Source organism: Bombina bombina, chromosome 3 (genome assembly GCF_027579735.1).
Source record: "Bombina bombina isolate aBomBom1 chromosome 3, aBomBom1.pri, whole genome shotgun sequence".
Taxonomy (NCBI): Eukaryota; Metazoa; Chordata; class Amphibia; order Anura; family Bombinatoridae; genus Bombina; species Bombina bombina.
In genome coordinates, this window is record NC_069501.1 from 521589620 (window position 1) to 521610844 (window position 21225).

The following is a 21225-nucleotide window of genomic DNA, read 5'->3' on the forward strand; positions in this document are numbered from 1 at the left end:
ATGAGTGCCCCCCCCCCCTCTAAAAGATTGATATTTGGAAGGCTTGTTGTAAGTTCATAGGTTTGTTCTCTTTGCCTGCATGGAAACCCTGTGTGTCATCATCAGACAGAGTAAAGTGCAACTAAGACATGGCACCTTTAGGAACACGTTAATAAATAGCGATAGAAATCAGCTTGCAAGTTCAAAGGTTGTAGAAAGTGAGCTGTAAACAGAAAGTATATTTGAAGCGCATTTAGCTCTGCAGTTTAATACAATTATCACCTACTCTGTTACATTAGCTTCAAGAAATTGTTGACTTTCCTCTGACTTTTTTTTCTTCAAGTTACAAGCTATGGGTTGTACGTTGGTTAGTGCTGTTCTACTTGCTGCTTTCCTACAAGGTAAGACAACAGTTTCTGGTATTATTTATTAATAGTAAGTTTATAGTATTTCTGCAAATAGCTGAAAAAAGACTACAATTTGGGTTAAATTGACGTTGTAAACATTTTATTTGCTCATCTTAAACGGTTATTTTAAATATAATAGTTTAATTTAGAAGATGCCCTGTTATTGAATAAGCCTATTTACTCTTGTTAAGCTTATGTATGTCCATAGTACATCTGAGATATTTGTCAATGAGATTGAATACTACAGTATGCAATTTGCATTTCCTCTAGTTTCAGTTTAATGTTAACCCTGTGCTGAACTGATTTTGAACTTTGCATTGCTGCTCCCATTCAGACACTAGATGTTTTTCAGTGAGGAGCTTACACAAGTAATATATTGATTATTTCCAGAAGACCTACTAGATTTAAAATATACAATTATTTTATGTATATTTTGTGATATGACAGAAGACAGAAAGAAAAAAGGGCCCCTGAACAAATAAGTCTATATATATTTATTTTCCACAGTAATCAACTGACTCTAATAACCAAAACAGTACCTAGATAATTTGAAAGAGGAGTCTGTCCTTGATGTTTTTTTTGTTTTGTTTTTCTTACAAGCCTCCTACCCACCTAAAAATATATGTATTGATTTTACTTAATGTATTATATTATTATTTTTTGTCATTTGAAAGAGTAGGCAAATATTTTTTAAATGGTGGGTCTTGGTGGTTTTTTAGCACCTAGTCATGCTAAGATCAAGGGGTTTGAAAGTGCTACCCCTTCACTATACTATTCTATCCACTACTTCTGGGATTCCTTAGGGATGTGACATGCTTGATGACTGTAATAATAAACAAGAAGACCCTCATTCTAGGGTACGTACATGCTGAGCACTAGGAGGAACACAGAAGCAGCAGTCTACTAGTAGGATGGCGCCATGCTGTCATGCAGAAAATATCTTAAATGCCATTCTTTTCACTGCAAGATTAAAAAAAAATGCCTGCCTTCCCTTTAACTGTTATTTTTTTAATATTCTCGCTGTAGTCTTGTGCTTTTTAATTCTAACAGATGCCCTCAAATAAAACATATCAGTTCCTTCTTATGGCTAATTTTTAATAGTGTGCAATGTGTATGGTATTTAATTAATTTTTTTTTTTTTTTTTTTTAATCAAAGTTTTTTTATTGAGGGAAAAAGAAAAACACAGATCTGAGACAGTGTATCTGACATATATCAACATAATAGCATAATTCGAATATACAAATTAGAAAGTCAAAAAGCAACAAAGAAAAGAAAACACAAGTTATGAACCACATATGATATGGAGTTGCCACTTCAGTGGGGCAACCTCTCAAACAGAGTTAAAGGAAATAATATCAGAGACACCTCTCATGTTGGCAAGAATATAGGGACTATCAAACCCTCAATATATTTTTTTTTTAAAGTATTATGTCTGTCAGCCCCCACTCCAGGGGGGTTGGGGGATACTATTATATGCTCAGATTGAGAAAAAAGAAATCGTGCTGACCTAGCTAGTTCCAATCATGCCTCCCTGGTTTGTGGCGTAGGGAGGTAACCAGAAAAAAAGGAGATGGGGGGAGGACAAAGAGAGGGAAGAAGAGAGGGAGAGGGGGGAGGGAAGAGGGAGAAGAAAAAAAAAAAAAATATATAAAAAAAAATAAATAAATAATGATTATGCATTTATATACAGAAAGCTCTTATCTCCACGGACTCCTCTCTACTTATCACTGAATTTGTATCCATTCAGACCAAATCTCCCAGTAAACGTCCATTCGATCAAGTGAACTGTATACTGATTTTTCCATAGTCGCCAAGAATTGCACCGTTTCACAAACAGCAGTCAACGAGGGTGGTTCTAATTGCTTCCACGCTCTAGCAATACATAGTTTAGTGGCGGAAATAATGTATATCAATAACTGTTGATTATGTTTAGGTAGCCCGTCATCAAACACATGAAAGACAACACATTGGGGGGGTCAGAGTTACGGACAAGTTCATGGAGTGGAGCAGAATCTCAACATCCCGCCAAAGAGGCACCAGCTTCGGGCACGTCCACCAGATGTGGAGGTCAGAACCTTCTTCTCCACATTGTCGCCAACATAATGGAGACGATCCCGCAAACATCTTGGACAATTTAGTGGGGACTCTATACCATTTTAGTAGTAGTTTGATATAGCCTTCAAAGATAGTCACACAATGCAGTGTCTTTTTCGTTAGAGTTATTGCCTTGCCGATATCAAATTCGGTAAGTGTCGAATTTAAGTCCCTGCACCAAGCTTTAATCTGCCAAGGGAGACCCTTAGACTGATCATGGAGGAGAGCTCCATAGTGAAAGGTCAGTGGCTTGTAACTTCCCAAACCGCCTCGCCATCTATGCTCCCATTTAGAAAGCTGTCTGGGGTTTCGTTTAGGGAAATCCCATGATTTTAGTAAGCTCAGTAACCTATAGCATTCAAATCTCAGCCAACGAGGGGGGTCATTAAGTGAATTAATAATTTGCGAAACAGACTTCAGAGCGCCATTGGAGTAGAAGTGTTCAGACACCGAATTTTGTCCAGTATCCCAGAATTCTGTGTGAATATTGGGTAGGTTCCAAACCAAGCCTCTCATCTGGTGTATTGGGGAGGGGTGCGGGGCAATCTCCGAATGATGTCTGAGACCATGCCATAAACAGATGTTTTGTTGGACGATAGGGTTTGCAATTTGTTTAGTTATAGATTTATAGCTGGGAACCCAGATGACGTCCGAGAGGTTTAAGCTCTGAGGAATGGACATCTCTTCCAACCCATACCAGCCCGGTTTTTCTGCACCTGGGCCCCAGGCAGATGGTATTTAATTAATTAATGTAATCAATCTATGTTTATAAAACACTGCCTGTAGTACAACAATATTTATATGCCCATCTGTTCTTGCATCTAAGTCTAATTCAATACAAACACATAAAAAAAGACCAACATAAAATCATCTCAAGCTTTATTTTTTTTCCACAAATTTCTTCTCCCATTAATCTCTGCTTACCCATGTCCTTACCCAACAAAAGGTAAGCTCCAGCAACATGGGTCCCAGAAGTGGTATGTCTATTTAGTCAGTAGGGTAAGTCCACATCAAACCCATGCCCCTTTCTCCAAAAAACTGAAGAAACATATGCGTGTGTGTGTATATATATATATATATATATATATATATATATATATAGTATATGTACAATATATATCTACATATATATTTATAGTCTTAATATTTAAAATGAAAGAACACACAAACTTTTATCAATTCCACTCTTTTAATTATTCTAACATGTCTTTTATTTTCTGTAGGAAGTGCATTTTATTTGTAATTTCATGTTTTCTAATGGCATCCTAATGGATACTTGAAATCCCTACTTCCCATGACACTAGGACCTCAATATTAAAGGGACAGTCAACCATAGAATTGTTATTGTTTTAAAAGATAGATAATCCCTTTATTACTCATTCCCCAGTTTTGCATAACCAACACAGTTATATTAATGTACTTTTTACCTTTGTGATTACCTTGTATCTAGGAACCTTCTTCCAGCCCCCTGATCACATGACTGTGACTGTTTATTATCTATTGTCTTAAATTTAGCATTGTATTGTGCTAGATCTTAAATAACTCTCTGTGCCTGAACACAGTGTTATCTATATAGCCAACGTGTACTTTCTGTCTCTTTGTGTTGAAAAGAGATTTAAAAAGCCTGTGATAAGAGGCAGCCCTCAAAGGCTTAGAAATTAGCACATGAGTCTAACTATGTTTAGTTTAAACTAAGAATACCAAGAGAAAAAAGCAAATTTGATGATAAAAGTAAATTGGAAAGTCAATTAAAATTAAAAGTCCTATCTGAATAATGAAAGTTTAATTTATACTTGATTGTCCCTTTAAAAGCATTGTGACAATAGCACTATGTTATAAAGGGATCTGTACTGTGATTGAGTTTGCCTGTGAATTTGATAGGGCTAAAATCACTGTAAGTAGGCAGTCTCACTAAGAGGCGTTTTACTATACTTCTCTGTGGGAGGTGATGCTTCTTTGATACCGGAGGAGTGTTAAAAGCAGCATTGCCACCTGCAGGGAATGTGTAATGTAAATGTTCCCTTTAGACAGTAAAATGGTGATACAATTTACATGTGTCAACTGAATCTTAACTTTTTTTGCAATGCAATAGTTAAAATAGGTCATGAATAATAAACCTATGAGAGCTGGGGGATTGTGGGTATATTGTACATGTATATGCAGTTTGTTAAATGTATGTATTATACTGTAATATAGTATATTATGGGCCAGATTATTTACAGGCCCACATTAAATAATCAACCATTACAAGTGACTGGTTAATGTGACTGCAAGCTCGCGGTTTCACTTTGTGCTAAATGACCTCTGGTTAAAAATATAAAAATGCCCCAATTGCCCTCAAAATAAAGTGGACAGTATATGAATATCCATAATAAAGATATATATATATATATATATATATATATAACTATTTATATTTAAACTGCATAAAACAGTTATAAAGGGTTACAGTGAGGGGATGCAGGGTGTTGGAAAAAAGGCCCCTAAAGTGCCTTTATATAGATGTCAAGGGGGACTGTGTATTTGCTTATATACACATATATTTATGTGTTAATATGTGTATTATTGGCACCCTAAAATATGTAAAATATATAAATATGATTTCTTTATTGATTTATCTTTTGTTCAAAAAATACACAAAAATACTCTGCTCTCATGGATATCAAACAATTGCGAACACAACACAGGTCTAACCAAAAAATAATAATCTTTGTTTAATATAGGTGTTGCCCAATTATTGGCATCCCTATGAATTCGTATGGGAAAAATATATTTGAAATATATTCCCTTTGATATTTTGCATTTTTTAGTACACCTGGGTGACTAGGAACAGGAAATTGTTCAACCATGACTTCCTGTTTCACAGGAGTATATATATGAGGTAACACATAGGCCAAATTCCCTTAGTCATTAATCACAATGGGTAAGACCAAGGGATATGACTGTGATGTGCGGCAAAAGGTTGTTGAGCTTCACAAAATGGCTATAACAAAATATCAAATGCATTGAAAATGCCCATTTCCACCATCAGGGCAATAATTAAGAAGTTCCAGTCAACTGGAAATGTTATGAATCAACCTGGAAGAGGACGTGTGTCTATATTGTCTCTACGCACTGTGAAGAGGATGCTTTGAGTTGCCAAAATATCTCCAAGGATCACAGCTGGAGAATCGCAGAATTTAGTTTTGTCTTGGGGTCAGAATGTCTCCAAACTTCAATCCGATGTCACCAACATTACCACAGTTTGTTTAGAAGGGTTTCAAGAAAAAAAACTCTACTTTCATCCAAAAAACAAACTCAAGCATCTTCAGTTTCACAGACACTTCTGAAACTTTAAATGGGATCGGGTTCTATGGTCAAATGAAAGCAAAATACAGCTTGTTGGCAATAAACACCAGAGGTGGGTTTGGCGTACACAGAGAGGTAGCCATATCGAAAAGTACTTCATGCCAATGGTTAAATATGGTGGTGGCTCTTTAATGTTTTGGGGCTGTTTATCTGCCAGAGGACCTGGACATTTTGTTAGGATACATTGCATCATGGACTCTATCAAATATCAAAATATATTAAATGAACACCTGACTGCCTCTGCCAGAAAGCAAAATGGTTAATCTTATTTCAAAAGCTATGCATCTTGGTATTTTGTATTTCAATTTGCAATTTAGAACACAATCTAATGTTTTCATCACGTTTAACTTCATGTTTTTCATTTTGTGTATTGCATTGAATGATATGATTTGTATTTATTTTGAATTGTAAAAGTGTTCAGCAAGAAGGCTGGATAAGTTTGTTCTTTGTATACGACTGAATTTTCTTTGCTATTCCTTTCTCTCTTGTATGCCTATCTCACAATTGCTATGCTTGAGGGGTTGATCTGAAATCAGAAACAAACTGTCTAAAATTATTAAAATCATTGAGATATTGAGATTCATCTCTAGCAACGAACCTCAAAATATTAGTTCTAATATTTGACTGTGTAAAGAACTGCTATGTCATGTTTGTCTCTGTTCCCAAATAAACATCATGTCAGCAATAAAATCTTGTTTACCCATGTATGTGTAATATATGTTTTCCAGGGCAAGAATGTGTTTTACCTCTTTCTCCCACATTAAGAGGTTAGGGACTTGGTGCTTTTTCCAGAATCGTGGAATTAAGCATTTAGCACAGGAGAGCATGCACAGGAACAATCTTTTCCGATATATGCACAGGATATTTGGTGTGTCATTCAGTAAAATCATGGTTGGGGATAGTGTGATCGATGTACCTAGAGTTGTGTTGTAAAAGAGGGCAGAACCACCATATATGGGACATAGTGCCTCTCCCTCCGCAGTGTCTCCAGCACCTTTGCTATGCGTTAGGGAACATACTATGAAGGCGGTGTGGGGTCATATACCACCTGGCTAGTAGTTTATAGTTCATTTCTACGAGTGTAAGAGATAGTGACAATTTTTTAGTCTCTGAAAATATGTGGTTCCATCGGGCATCTGAAATGTTAGTGTCTAATTCTTTTTCCCATTTAACTATGTAAGACGGCTTTCTTTGGGGGAAGGAGCCTCTGAGCAGTTTATAGATATCAGAGATGTGTGACCTGGTTCTAGTTGGGGAGGTGCATAGGATCTCTAAGGGAGTGAGGGGTCTAGTTAGTGTCTCCTTATGGGGACTGGCCACTATGGCGTGTCTGACTTGCATGTACGGGAACCAGAGGTGGAATGGAGGTCCCAACACCTGTGTAAGTTCTGCCTGGGGACGGACAAGTCCATTTTTCAGAACCATATGTGCTGGTACATTAGAAGGGAGACCTGCGCAGTCGTTGCTGGGATGCTACATGTTTGCAAAAGAGAGGGTTATTTAGGAGAGATGTAAGAGGAGATAGCTGGCTCGATAAATTACTGTCTGATATCAGAAGTTTATCCCATACCCGTAGTGTGGCTCTGACATAGTAGTTAGTGAAAGAGTTGGGCGGTCTAAATTTGTGCAAAGTCCAACATAAATCTCTGAGGCAAGTGGTGCCTGATAAGTGGGTTTCCAATTGAACCCATGGTTTATTGGGTTGTGCGTGTTTCCAGGCAACCATACGAGCAATATGGGCTGCCTGGTAGTAGGCCAGTAGGTTTGGGACACCCAAGCCCCCGTCCTCTCTGCTGAGATACAATGTATGCCTAGCTACTCTAGGTCTTATCTGTGCCCAGATAAAAGATTCAAACAGCCTTTGCGCTTTTGTTATGTACAGTAAGGGGAGCTTTAAGGGAAGCACCTGAATTATAGGTATTTCGGGAGAAGGGACATTTTTATAGCATTGATACGCCCCAGCCAAGATAGATGGCCCTGTCTGTGCCAAGCCTCCAGCATAGATCTAGTGTAATCCTGAAGTGGCGCATAATTCAGATCAAATAGGTCTGAATGTGTAGCGGAGTCATCGACGTCTAAATATCGGAAGGTGTTAGTAAATTGAAAAGCAGTTTGGGTCAAGATACAGTGGGTTTCTACATCTGGTAGGTGTATCGGTATCAACTTGGACTTTTCAATGTTAATGGAGAAGTTTGACACTCTTCTATAATCTTCTAATTCTACTAAAAGGGCAGGTAGGGAAGTAGTCTGGGACCGTAAAGTGAAAATAATGTTGTCCGCATAAAGTAGGCATTTCTGTTGGGACTCCGCAAAGGAGGTGCCCTGTATTTGGGTGTTGTTCCTGATTCTCGTCGCCAGCACCTCCACCACCAGAGCAAAAAGCAGGGGGGAGAGAGAGTGCAACCCTGACGGGTATCGTTTCTTATGGGGATTTTTTGGGAAAGAATACCGTTAGCATTGATTCTTGCAGAGGGGTTGTTGTACAGGGCTTGTATACATGTGATCAAGTTACTTGGGAATCCAAACTTCGACAGCACGGACCAGAGAAAATCCCAGTCCACCCTGTCGAAAGCCTTCTCTGCATCTGTTGAAAGCAAGATTAGTGGAGTCTTTTGAGCGTTAGCGGTAAATATGGTTTGCAAGACTCTGATGGTGTTATCTTTGGCTTCTCTCCCAGGAACAAAACCCACTTGATCAGTGTGGATGAGGGAGGGGAGAATTTTATTTAGCCTGGATGCCAATAGTTTTGCATACACTTTGATGTCGATATTAATCAGGGATATTGGGCGATAGTTGGTGACAAGCTCCGCGCTTTTGCCTGGCTTAGGTATTACCGAGATCGTGGCTTCTAGTAGGGATTCTGTGAATTGACTTTCACTATCAATGGAGTTGTAACACTTGTAACAAGATAGACAAAAACAAAACAGAAAAAACAGGGTAAGTAAGCTAGAGGGGTGAGAGGGGAGAAGAGAAAGAAGGGCTAAAGGGAACTGGTGGAGAAGGAATGGAGAAGTGAGGTACAGGGAACTGGGTTGAGGAAAAGGTACCTGACAAGACTCGTGTCCGGCAGGTAGTTGAAAGAAAAGAAAGAACGAAAGGGGATAGATCGTCTCGACGGAGCCCACCCAGACAGGAGTTAGAGGTCAATAAATTAATAACTTAATAACACAGGTCTAGTGCAGGAGCATATAACAGTGCAAAACATGTTTCATCATCTCATGTAGTCAGAATTAAACTTGGATTAAACAAGCATAAACCTTAATAATACAATTAGTACTATTCTAATCTACACTGGGACAAGTGCTTCACCAAATCAATCCCATCAGAATCTTCCATGGTCTATGGGGCCTACCCCTAAGAAATGCAGCTTGGATAGTGCAAACATTCTAACATTAAAAGAAAAATGACTCTTATTCATAATGAAATCAATATACAATATCAGAGTTATCTGGATGTTGGAAGAGATATTTACAAAAGGTCTAGATTTAGACAGGGGTATCTATAGTTTCGTGCAGACACGGAATACAAACCAGAGTTGTAACTCGGTAGAAAAGGGAAGAGGGCCCAATGGCACCACTGGTTATAAATAAGGAATATAGTTATTGATACTTATATGATAATTATATTAGGTGGAAGATGCCAATCTTCAATTCCACTTATTGTATTTATAGTATCATTGTTAGGTGCTGTGTACTAATGAACTAGGAACAAAAATTGGGGATTGAAATCTCCAAGAGAATGTACACTTGATTAGCACTCTAATTCCCTAATATGGAATTGTTTACTGAGTTTCAGGAATACGGATCAGTGAATTAAATTAAAACATAACTTTTATTGGACTATATATTAAAATTAAATGGAACGGACAATACATTAAAAACCCAGGAATAATTCAACTTTTATGGGAATATGGAACAGAGCTATAATAAACCAATTAGGTAGCTGCTATAAAATGAATAGCAAATATATATATATATTTTTTTCGGCTGGGATTCTGCCAAATCTATGAGTTATCCATTTCTAATAAAAGTGGGAATTAACCCAAAAGAATGTAAGAATATTCATAATTCCAGTTAGTTCACTGAAACAAATATCAGATTATGTAGAGTAGTGATTATGGTATCTTGTGGTATACCATGTACTTAAATATAAAGTTCAGTGTATTTTAGTTGCTTTTACAATATTATCCCCTTTTGGGTGTAATAAGCTAACTATTGTTTCACCATAATACTGATTTCAATATCTCAATAGTAGTACGTCTATATTTTCTTTTAAAAGATTTGTATTGGATAACGTTATTCAGTTAGCTAATAAATAACACTGAATTAGTGAATTTGTCATATATTTATAAACACCATTATATGGGTCTCATCAGTGTATTTGTAGCTAAGTCTAGATATTCTTGATTCAGGCTAGTATCCAAATTGCTACAATATATTTCTGATTAATTTGCTCTCTGAATTATTCCTACTGTAGGTAGACCATTAGATTTTAACTGCAGCTGTTATAACATAGCATAAGGGTTTGCTGATATGGCTTGTTTATGGAGCTAAAGGTAGTACACAATTATTCACCAGAGCTCTGTTAGTACTTTGGATTCTAAGAAGCTAAGTGTGAATCAAGTAAGTTTCAGCCGTTAGTCCAACTGTAGTACTCAATATATGTGGACCTTATATAAAGTCTGCTAGTAAATGTATAATGTTATTTAGCTCAATATATGCGACTTATTAATCCAATGGTATAGGAGCCACTTACTACAGCGCCATTATTGCGCTGGAAATGAGTACAGATCTATCACAGGTAACTTAGCAACATCAGAATCACAGTTTTTATGTTTGTTGACCGCTTAGCAGCTAAAAAGTATTAATATAAACGTGTCGCTGAGGACACTCAGTGCTTATATTGCAGCCGGTTCACCGCAGATAGTAAACTGACAGTAACTGACAGTCAATGTTATGTCTGTGACTACTAGCGGTAATATTGTAACCACCTTTTAAGCTGTTTGTCTATAGCCAAGTTCAGTCTCCCACATTAATGCTTATTAATATCGGTGTATATATGTAGAGATATCTGCCGTTATAAGTACTAAATATAAGCCATTAAGTATGACTTGTTATTTTAAGTATTAACTGTACCACTGAGTAAAGCACCGATATTACGCTGCAATTTATTTGTTAAAACTGGTTACCAATTATATCACTAAATCAAAGTTTTTCCTGATATTTAAAACAAATTTTTAACACTATAAGGAGCCCATTTAACTCCCAACCTCCCCTGACATGTTTCGCCGAGCAATTCGGCTTTATCAAAGGGTTTTTGTGTACTACCTTTAGCTCCATAAACAAGCCATATCAGCAAACCCTTATGCTATGTTATAACAGCTGCAGTTAAAATCTAATGGTCTACCTACAGTAGGAATAATTCAGAGAGCAAATTAATCAGAAATATATTGTAGCAATTTGGATACTAGCCTGAATCAAGAATATCTAGACTTAGCTACAAATACACTGATGAGACCCATATAAGGGTGTTTATAAATATATGACAAATTCACTAATTCAGTGTTATTTATTAGCTAACTGAATAACGTTATCCAATACAAATCTTTTAAAAGAAAATATAGACGTACTACTATTGAGATATTGATATCAGTATTATGGTGAAACAATAGTTAGCTTATTACACCCAAAAGGGGATAATATTGTAAAAGCAACTAAAATACACTGAACTTTATATTTAAGTACATGGTATACCACAAGATACCATAATCACTACTCTACATAATCTGATATTTGTTTCAGTGAACTAACTGGAATTATGAATATTCTAACATTCTTTTGGGTTAATTCCCACTTTTATTAGAAATGGATAACTCATAGATTTGGCAGAATCCCAGCCGAAAAAAATATATATATATTTGCTATTCATTTTATAGCAGCTACCTAATTGGTTTATTATAGCTCTGTTCCATATTCCCATCAAAGTTGAATTATTCCTGGGTTTTTAATGTATTGTCCGTTCCATTTAATTTTAATATATAGTCCAATAAAATTTATGTTTTAATTTAATTCACTGATCCGTATTCCTGAAACTCAGTAAACAATTCCATATTAGGGAATTAGAGTGCTAATCAAGTGTACATTCTCTTGGAGATTTCAATCCCCAATTTTTGTTCAGAGTTGTAACTCGCCTATTCGGATCATAGCCTCTTTTTTTTTTTTTCTCTTGAGTCCAGGACCAACATGGGTCTTTAGTCTCTGATGATACAAAGTCAAAGTATATAAAGTAGAGGTATCCTCTCGGTGTGTGAGACCGGAGGGCACCTACTTACGGGTTCCTTGTGTCACAGTCCGGGTAGTTTTAAATCAAGAAGCATCCAGGGTGCTTGGTGGGTCAATGCATTGTTTCTTCTTGGATTGCTTGTGGACAGCTTCGGACCACACTCTTCTCTGTTTTTTAGGAGGCTGTGGCACTTCTTTCCTTGGGACAGTGTTCAGTGTTTCAGGGAGAGGGATATCGAGCTGCCTGCAGTATTCTGGTATCAAGGTGTGGCTAGAGCACTCGTATCTCTTACCATTTTTAACAATTTGTTGCAGGGAGACTGGGAAACCCCATCTATATGGTATCTTTAGAGTTCGTAAATGGGTTGTGAGAACAGCAAACTCCTTTCTCAGTTGGAGCGTTCGAGTTGAGAGGTCTTGATAAATTTGTATTTTGGCTCCCATGAAGGTGAAGGTTGGATGTGCTCTTGCGAGTTGGAGTATCTTCTCCCTATCTCTATAGCTTTGAAAGCATACAATTATATCCCTAGGGGGTTGGTTGTCTGTTGGTTTAGGTCTCAAGGCACGGTGGGCTCTTTCAAGTGGAACTTCTTCGATTACACGTTGATTGGCGATGGCTAGAGACTGGAACAGGTTTTGCAGTTGATCAGGGATGTCTTCTCCCTTCACCTCCTCCGGCACCCCACGGATTCTAAGGTTATTTCGCCTTGTCCGGTTCTCTATGTCGTCTATTTTGTTCTCAAGTTCCATGACTTTAGTGTGCTGCGAATCAATAGTGTAAGACATGTCCGTCATTATTTTGGTGAGCTCCTCCCTATCATCTTCTAAGGCCTCTACGCGAGAACCTAGATCAGTTATGTCCCTTTTCAATTCGGTGCACACAGATTTGATGCAGGTCTTGACCAGGTTAATAAGAGCTTCCATTACTCTGAGTGTCACTGGGCCATCATCAGCTTGTTGTGTCCGACCAGGGGACGTGGGAGGGCCCAGAGGGGTATCAGGGCTGTCGGACAAGGAGTCCTCTTCACTGTGTGCCTGTGATGTTTCCACTCTTTTTTTCCTTTCAGCATTTTTAAAGAAGGAGCTCACTGCGGTAGGAGTTCTGTTTGACTTTAAATTTTTATCAGCTTTGGCATTCTTTCTCAGCGCCATTTTAGTGTCTGAATGGATAGGTGTTCTCGGTAAAAATGAGACCACAAAAGAACAGTACAGTAGTCAGATCAGGTTTATGGTAGTGTCAGCAAATCGCTGTCCCTTAGTTGTATATCTTCTGAGCCTAAATCTGCTTTACATGCTCAATTTATGCATAGCCTTACTCAGATTTTGTGGAGAAAAATATTATAGTCCCTTGTAGTGTTGATGCACAAGTTTGCAGGACTAATAATGTTCCTGAGGTTATTTCACAGCATAGGCTCCTATTAAAGTTAATTATAGGAAAAGGCTTTTTCTCATCCTATAGCCCAAGGGAAAGTCTATAGTACTTGTGGTGGGTCAAGCATACTGAGTTGCTGGCATGTAAGCTAAGTCTAAGGCAGTTTCCAGGTCTTGTTCCTGACTTTCCTTTATATTACATTGCGTGTGTTTTACACACTCACCCCCAAAATGGTGTCTGCCGCGTGTTAGCGGTTTACCTGATAGCTGTGTAGACTCGGAGTCCGTTCGGCAAGCTCTCTAGTGTTAGAGCTGGGCTGTGGCAATGATGGTAGGTTTGTCCTACGTCACTTGTGTGATTCCCAGGACCGGGAGCACTCCGACTTCACTCTCCGTGGCCCAGCAGCTCCGGGCAGTTCTAGTAAGTATATTCTCAATATGAAGCTAAGCAAAGAACAGAACCTTCTGCTCTATTCTTCATTGAATGGGTAACATCTTGACTGACCACTTTATAAACTGTGTGAAAAAAGAATATTTGTCAACATGTTGAAATAATGCTTGTACTTATGCATGAAATAAAGTTTTATATTCGATGTCCCTTTAATGTCTTTGGAAGAACGTTAATGGAACTCATGCATCTATTGAATATGCTATGTGTGTGTGGGTTGAACAAGGGTAGTATACTAATAAGATTAGTCATGCAATAGCAACTAACTATCAGCATGTGTCTAAAAAGCAATGATGGATTTAACAATTTTATAATCCCTTGGTCTTTTTCTTTTTGGCAATAGAAAATATAATTAAAAATGTGCAGCATGCTTTCTTTGCATGTCTGAAATACCATATTACAAATAAATTACAGTTATTTATGTTTTGAGTAGGTTAATATAAAAATGTACAGTATAATATACAGGTACAACCTAACACAATCTTAATCCAGCTATAAATCGTTTATTTTTAACCATTTAAAACCCATTTGTGTGGCATAAAAACAAGATAGTTTGAATATAGGTTTGTTAAGCAGATTTATTGATGCAGAAAAAAAAAACTGGAATTCCAAGTTGTTAGCCAACTTCTAAATACCCGGCCAGGTTGGCATTTCTCAGGAGGACATTTACTGCAAAATACTCTAATTTTCTCTATTTTAAGAAACAAAATCGCTTAAAAATGAATGTTAATAGACTTTGGTTGCCAAGGAAATTGTGCTTGTCATTTTCTTTATATGTCAAAAAAGAAACATAACTACAATTCTCTTACATTATGAGACAGAACCTTAAAAATGGCCTCCCTTCTAAATAACATTTGGAACTATATAATAAGGTCTATTGTACTACCATAATCTGTCTTTATATCCATTGTTGTTACTAATCTGAATAACCTTGAGATTTGTATATATGATAATGATTAGAATGAAATCTCATACAGTTGCAGAAAATGAACCCCCTCGCTGACTGATTCAACAATGGAATTGGAATTAATGGGAAAGTGAAGTCAAAATTAAACTTTAATGATTCAGATAGAGTATGACATTTTAAGCAATTTACTTCTAGTATCTCATTTGCTTCAATTTATTAATATACTTTGTTGAAAGGCATACCTAGGTAGATTTAGGAGCAGAACCACATTACTGGTAGCAAGCTTCTTATTGGTGACTGCACACATATGCCTCTTATAATTGGCTCACCATATGTTGAACTAGCTCCCAGTAGTGCATGCTTGCTCCTTCAACAAAGGATGCCAAGAGAATAAAGTACATTTCAAAATAGACATTATTATTATTATCCTTATTATTAATACTAAACTGGAAAGTTGTTAAAAATTGTATGCTCAAATTGTATTAGATTACCAGTGCTGAATAAAGTAATCACATATTAGGCCCTTTCATGGTTTAGATAGAGCAAGTCTTGTGTTGTTGAGAAAATAGTCTGCGAAAGCCTGTTTATGTCATGTGGAAGTAATAATTGTTACTATGGTGTCAAGTAGAATTATATATAGGTATAGATATATACAGATATGCATGTATATATATATATATATATATATTTAAATATTTCATAATACATAGAACATATTTCGCTATGTGCAGATCATTAAAATGTATATTTACAGTAAATACACAGTATAACACTTTATTAAATGTGAATATTGCATGAATATAATTTTACATGTTTTCAGCTATGACTGCAAAGGGCTCCAGTACACACACAACACTTTACACCTTCTAACTTTGAGCTCTTGCAACTTTTTTTATCAGACAGTGTTAAAATAATTGTAACTATACTGTTATATGTATTTTTTATGTGTTTTGTGCAATTTTTTAGTCTCGCGTAACAGATAACCAGAGCTCTGAAGTTGTGATAACCCGACAAGCGTAAATCACGATTGCGCTCATGAGTTTGAATTTTCTTTCAAGAGCGGAACCAATATCGATTTTCACGCAAACTATTATGCAATGTGTAATCTAGCCCATGGGGAGTCAAGACCTCTGCTTCAATAAGTGTGTAAAAATAGTAAATCATTTTTCTTTGTACTACTCTGCCATTTTAAGAGACATACAAGTTTGTCTACTTTGCATAAAGTTTAGTTTTTAGTTTGGTTTTCTATGTTAATTATTAGATATAAGAAGCATTTATTTTTTTAAAACAATGCATTCTAAAATGACATCCATCTCTGAGGCAGAGGATTAAAATCACCCTGGACTGATCTGATTAGGGTGCTATTGGTTAAGCAACAGCAGTGGGCAGGATTGCAAAGAGTGGCCCTGCCTGGGAACCTTGTCCAGCTTATTAAATGGGGCCCATAGTCTCAGCATAACTGTAGTATGCAATACAGGTTTCTTGTCCCTTTTGGTTGGAAGTAAAGGGCAGTTTGCTAAGGTAAATTACAAGAATAGCAAGCAAAATGAATAAAGGTTCTATAATAACTAATAGTTCATGCAACTCAACAAGCATTTCAAGTTTGATTTTTATGTTACTTTAATTAAATATTTTATGGAGAATTAAAGTTTAATATCCACTAATGTGACACAAATAACTGAATAATGGTATTAAAAAGGACCACTAAAGTTAAAATTAAACTTCCATGATTCAGATAGAGCATGCAATTTTAAACAACTTTCCAATATACTTACAGACTATGGGGTCCATTTATTAATGTGCGGTCGGACATGATCCGATATAGCGGATCATGTCCGCTGCACATCGATAAATGCTGACAGCAATTGGTCGCTAGCAGGGGGTGTCAATCAGCCCGATTGTATTCGATCGGGCGGATTGCTGTTCTCAGAGGTGGCGGACGAGTTAAGGAGCAGCGGTCTTAGGACCGCTGCTTCTTAACTTCCGCTTCAGCGGGAACTGAAGCGGAGTGGGTCGGAGGTAGCATCCGCTACTTCTTAAATAGACCCCCAAGCATAGTCTTTTTATATGCACACTTTCTGAGGCACCGGCTTCTACTGTGCATGTGTAAGACTTCACCGTGTATACGTATATGCATTTTGTGATTGGTTGATGGCTGTCACATGATACAGGTAGTAGGAAATGTAAGCATATTTGGAAATTTTTCAGAAAAAAATCTACCGCTCATTTGAAATTCAGAGTAAGAGCTATTGTATTGTCTTATTGTGCATTTGTTTATTATCTGATCTACTGTACTAATGGTCATTTAAAAATAAACCATTGGTATAAATCTGGTTTTCCTAATGCCTTTTTTCTATTTTTTTTTAGGTGCTTTAAGTTTCCCATTCTTTTCAGAGGAAACTGCAAATCAGTTTTTACGGCTTAAAAGACAAGCATATTCGCAACATTTCTGGGAACCAAATTATTCAGAAAATTCATGGGGAACAGCTTTATCTGAACAGGTGATCTATATAACTTTGCAAACAAACATCAATAAGATTAGTGGTAGATTTATCAAATGCTGTAGCGATCATGTCCGCCCAACATCGCTAAATGCCAACAGCATACGCTGTCAGCATTTACATTGCAAATGCATTTCTTGTGAAATGCTTGCTCAATGCCGCTCCCTGCACATTTGCGGCCATTTGGCCACTAGCAGGTGGTGTCAACCATCCCGATCATATCGGGTCTGGATGATTGCAGTCCCCCACCAAAAATGAGGCGGACAATTTAAGGAGCAGCGGTCTTATGGCCGCTGCTTCTTAACTTCAGTTTTCGGTGAGCTGGAAACTTCGAGCGGAGACAGCAGCATCCGCTGCTTGTTAAATCTAGCCCTAGATGTGTATGATTTATATTTCTATCAATAAATATGTATTAGATAATGTTCTTTAAATATTTTTGACAAGAAAAATTATAAAAAAAAAAAAAGGTTAAAGGGATAGGAAATCAAAATTAAACTTTCATTATTCAGACTATGGGGTAGATTTATTATACCCCGGGCGGACATGATTCGCTATAGCCCTGCATTGCTGAATGCCGACAGCATATGCTGTCGGCATTTAACATTGCACAAGCATTTCTGGTGAACTGCTTGTGCAATGCCGCCCCCTGCAGATTCTTGGACAATCGGCCATTAGCAGGGGCTGTCAATCAACCCGATCATATGTGATTGGGCGGATTGCTGTACGCCACCTCAGAGGCAGCGGATGAGTTAAGGAGCGGCGGCTTAAGACCGCTGCTTTTTAACTCCTGTTTCTGGCGAGCTTGAAGGCTCGCATGGAAACAGTAGCATATAGCAGCATTCGGGGTTTACTAAATTGGCCCCAGAGTGTGTAATTTTAAGACCATTTTAATTAACTTCTATTTTCAAATGCTTCATTCTCTTGGTATATGCACATATCCTACACAAGTGGGAGCTAGTTGCTGATTGGTGCCTGCACACATTTTGTCTCTTGTGATTGGCTAACTAGATGTGTTGAGCTATCTGACAGTAGTGCAATGCTATTCCTTTAGCAAAGGATAACAAGAGAATTAAGCAAATTTGATACTAGAAGTTAATTGGAAAGTCTCTTTAGTTTTGGAGCTCGTATTGATAATAAATGAATGCTTAAACATTAAAGGGACATGAAATCCAAGCTTTTTCTTTTATGATATAAATAGAGCATGTTATTTTAACCCCTTGAGTGCTAATGACAGCTCTGAGCCGTCACAAATTGTCTCAGTCAGGTGCTAATGACGGCTCAGAGCCGTCACTAGCACTCTCCCACTTTGAGGGAGATCTGGGGGCTCCCACCGGCTCCTACCCCGGCGATCGGGCCTGCATAGGGACAGGCATCGCCGGGGCTTCACATTACGCGCGGTGACGTCACGCGCAATGACGTGATGACGTCACAGCGCAACTTTATTTAACATTAACAATGTTAAATATAGGAGCAGGGGGCATGCTGCTTAGAACCCTGTATCTCAGGCATCTAAGCAGCTACAGAACCCCAAGACCCACCGTTGGAAAGGTAATCGCCTAACCTTTCCAACAGTATAAGTCTTGGGGATCTGAAATAAAATAAAAAAAAGTTAAAAAAAATATTTTTAAAAATATAAAATAAAAAAACATTTAAAGAAACCTTAGCACCCAGGTGGGAAAGTTCCTAGCACTCAAAGGGTTGAAAAGTGGGAAAGCAGTTTTGCAATAATGTAATATATTCGCAAGAGCACTAGATGGCAGCACTTTTTTCCTGTCATTTAGTGCTGCAGACATGTGCAAGCTACCTACCTAGGTATCTCTTCAACAAAGAATAACATGAGAACGAAGAAAATTTGACAAGAAGTAAATCAGAAACTTTTTTAAAATTGTATGCTCTGTCTGAATTAAGAAAAAGAAAAAAAATTGGATGTCATGCCCCTTTAAGAATGCAACTAATTAATACTGAAATGCCACAAATTAGTTAATAAATAGCTATTCAAGTTTTAATCTGTCTAAATCAGTTGTCATTTTGGAAAAACTAAGCTTCCAGCTGGGTTGAATTCATTGTTGGTACTTGTATAAATAATTAGAACTAAAAGCTTTGAATTCCGTGAATAGAATTTCATCTGTATATTCAAAAGAAAATTCCCACACAACCTGGACTTTTAAAAAGCTAAACTACATTTTATTGTGATGGTTGGAGTCTACCTCTTCCTTAAATAGTACTCATAGGGAAAACAACATGATATAAACTAATCACAAAGACCTGCCCCTGATGCAAAAACCTGAACAAATAAAGAGTTGCTTCAGCTTTGATAATTCTAAAATGATATACAACTTTAAACCGCTTGTGGTGCAGTAACAAATATTACACAAATATACACCCATAGGTAGATAGATAAATAGATAGATAGATAAATAGATAGATAGTCAGGCATACAGACAGACAGAAAGGCAGGCAGACAGACAGAAAGATGATAGATAGATAGATAGATAGATAGACAGTCAGAAAGCTAGATAGATAAATAGATAGATTGATAGAAATATAGATAGGTGGATAGATAGATAGATAGATAGATAGACAGTCAGACAGACAGAAATACAGACAGGCAGACAGAAAGATAGATAGATAGATAGATAGATAGATAGACATATAGACAAACAGACAGACAGACAGAAAGATTGATAGAAAGATAGATAGAAAGATAGATAGATGATAGGTGGATAGATAGATATGCTACACCTGCTCAGGGATCTGGCAGTGGTGTATAATGCATTGGTTATGATTCAGTATTTAGTATAGTTGCTGTTGCATGGGGCATATGACCAAGCATTGTAACTTTGACTGAATTGTCTCTTCAATCATAATTATGAACTGAGCTGCATAAATCAATTTTCATCCATAAAGTCCTTTGAATAATACAGATGTGTACAGCGAGCGGTTCTAGGCTGTGTAATCACAGTTGATTTTAAGTGCACAATTGTCATATTAGTAAAAGACAGCTTTAACTTGTTCTGATTATCCATATGTAGTGGCAATAAGATAATGTGCACATCTGACATCAGTACATTTTGCTAAGTGCTGATATCCATGAAAATGCAGAGCATAGTGGAATTTAAGCTAAGATTGCACAAAACTGTGACAGATGTGTGATAAATGGTCTGATCTCTGCACATATGTATGAAGTCTTCTAAGCACTTTGCTGTCTGCTAAGGCTGCTTTTTAAGGTGGTTCACAGACATTTACAAGAGGATAAATTTGGTATAAGACTAAAATAAATTACGATCAATATAAGATATGTTTGTGTACGTACATCATTGTAGCTATTTTTATACACTTTGGCATAAAGCTGTACACATTAAAGTGAAGGTCAATTTTCAAGTGAAAGTGCCCGTTTTTTTTTTTTAAAAAAAAACTATTAAAAACAGGGGCACTTTCATTCATGAAAATTGACATTGCACCATATTTAAAAATACTTACCTTTTTCTTCTTAAACACCGGATCGCCGTTCTGTAATGATGCCCCGCCTGCTTCTTCCTGGTTTACTTACCCAGCAATGACGAAACGGCTTCCTCCAATCACGGCGTTGCCTCAGGCAATAATTCCCCCCGGGTGGGAAGCCGTGATTGGAGGATGCCGGAGTAGTCATTGCTGACGTGTGAAGAGGCTTGTCACGGGCTGGTGAAGCGCTGGAGCGGCTTCTAGAAGAAAAGGTAAGTATATTTTAAGAAAACGGGCGAAATGTCAATTTTCATGAATGAAAGTGCCCCTGTTTTTAATAGTTTTTTTTAAAAAACGGGCACTTTCACGTGAAAATTGACCTTCACTTTAAATACTTCATAAACTTAAAGGATAAGTTGAATAATGAAAATACAAGAAAACAACCAC

General features: G+C 37.2%; 1 protein-coding gene across 1 annotated transcript in view; it reads left to right on the forward strand.

The window, feature by feature from the left end:
• Positions 1-200: 200 nt before the first annotated feature.
• The window catches only part of C3H3orf85 (chromosome 3 C3orf85 homolog), a 41620-nt gene continuing 20595 nt past the window's right edge, over positions 201-21225 (forward strand). The window contains exons 1-2 of the mRNA XM_053704754.1: positions 201-380; positions 17204-17337. Coding sequence (XP_053560729.1) covers positions 332-380; positions 17204-17337 — 183 coding nt within the window. The 5' untranslated portion in view covers positions 201-331. The remainder of the gene's footprint in view (positions 381-17203; positions 17338-21225) is intronic.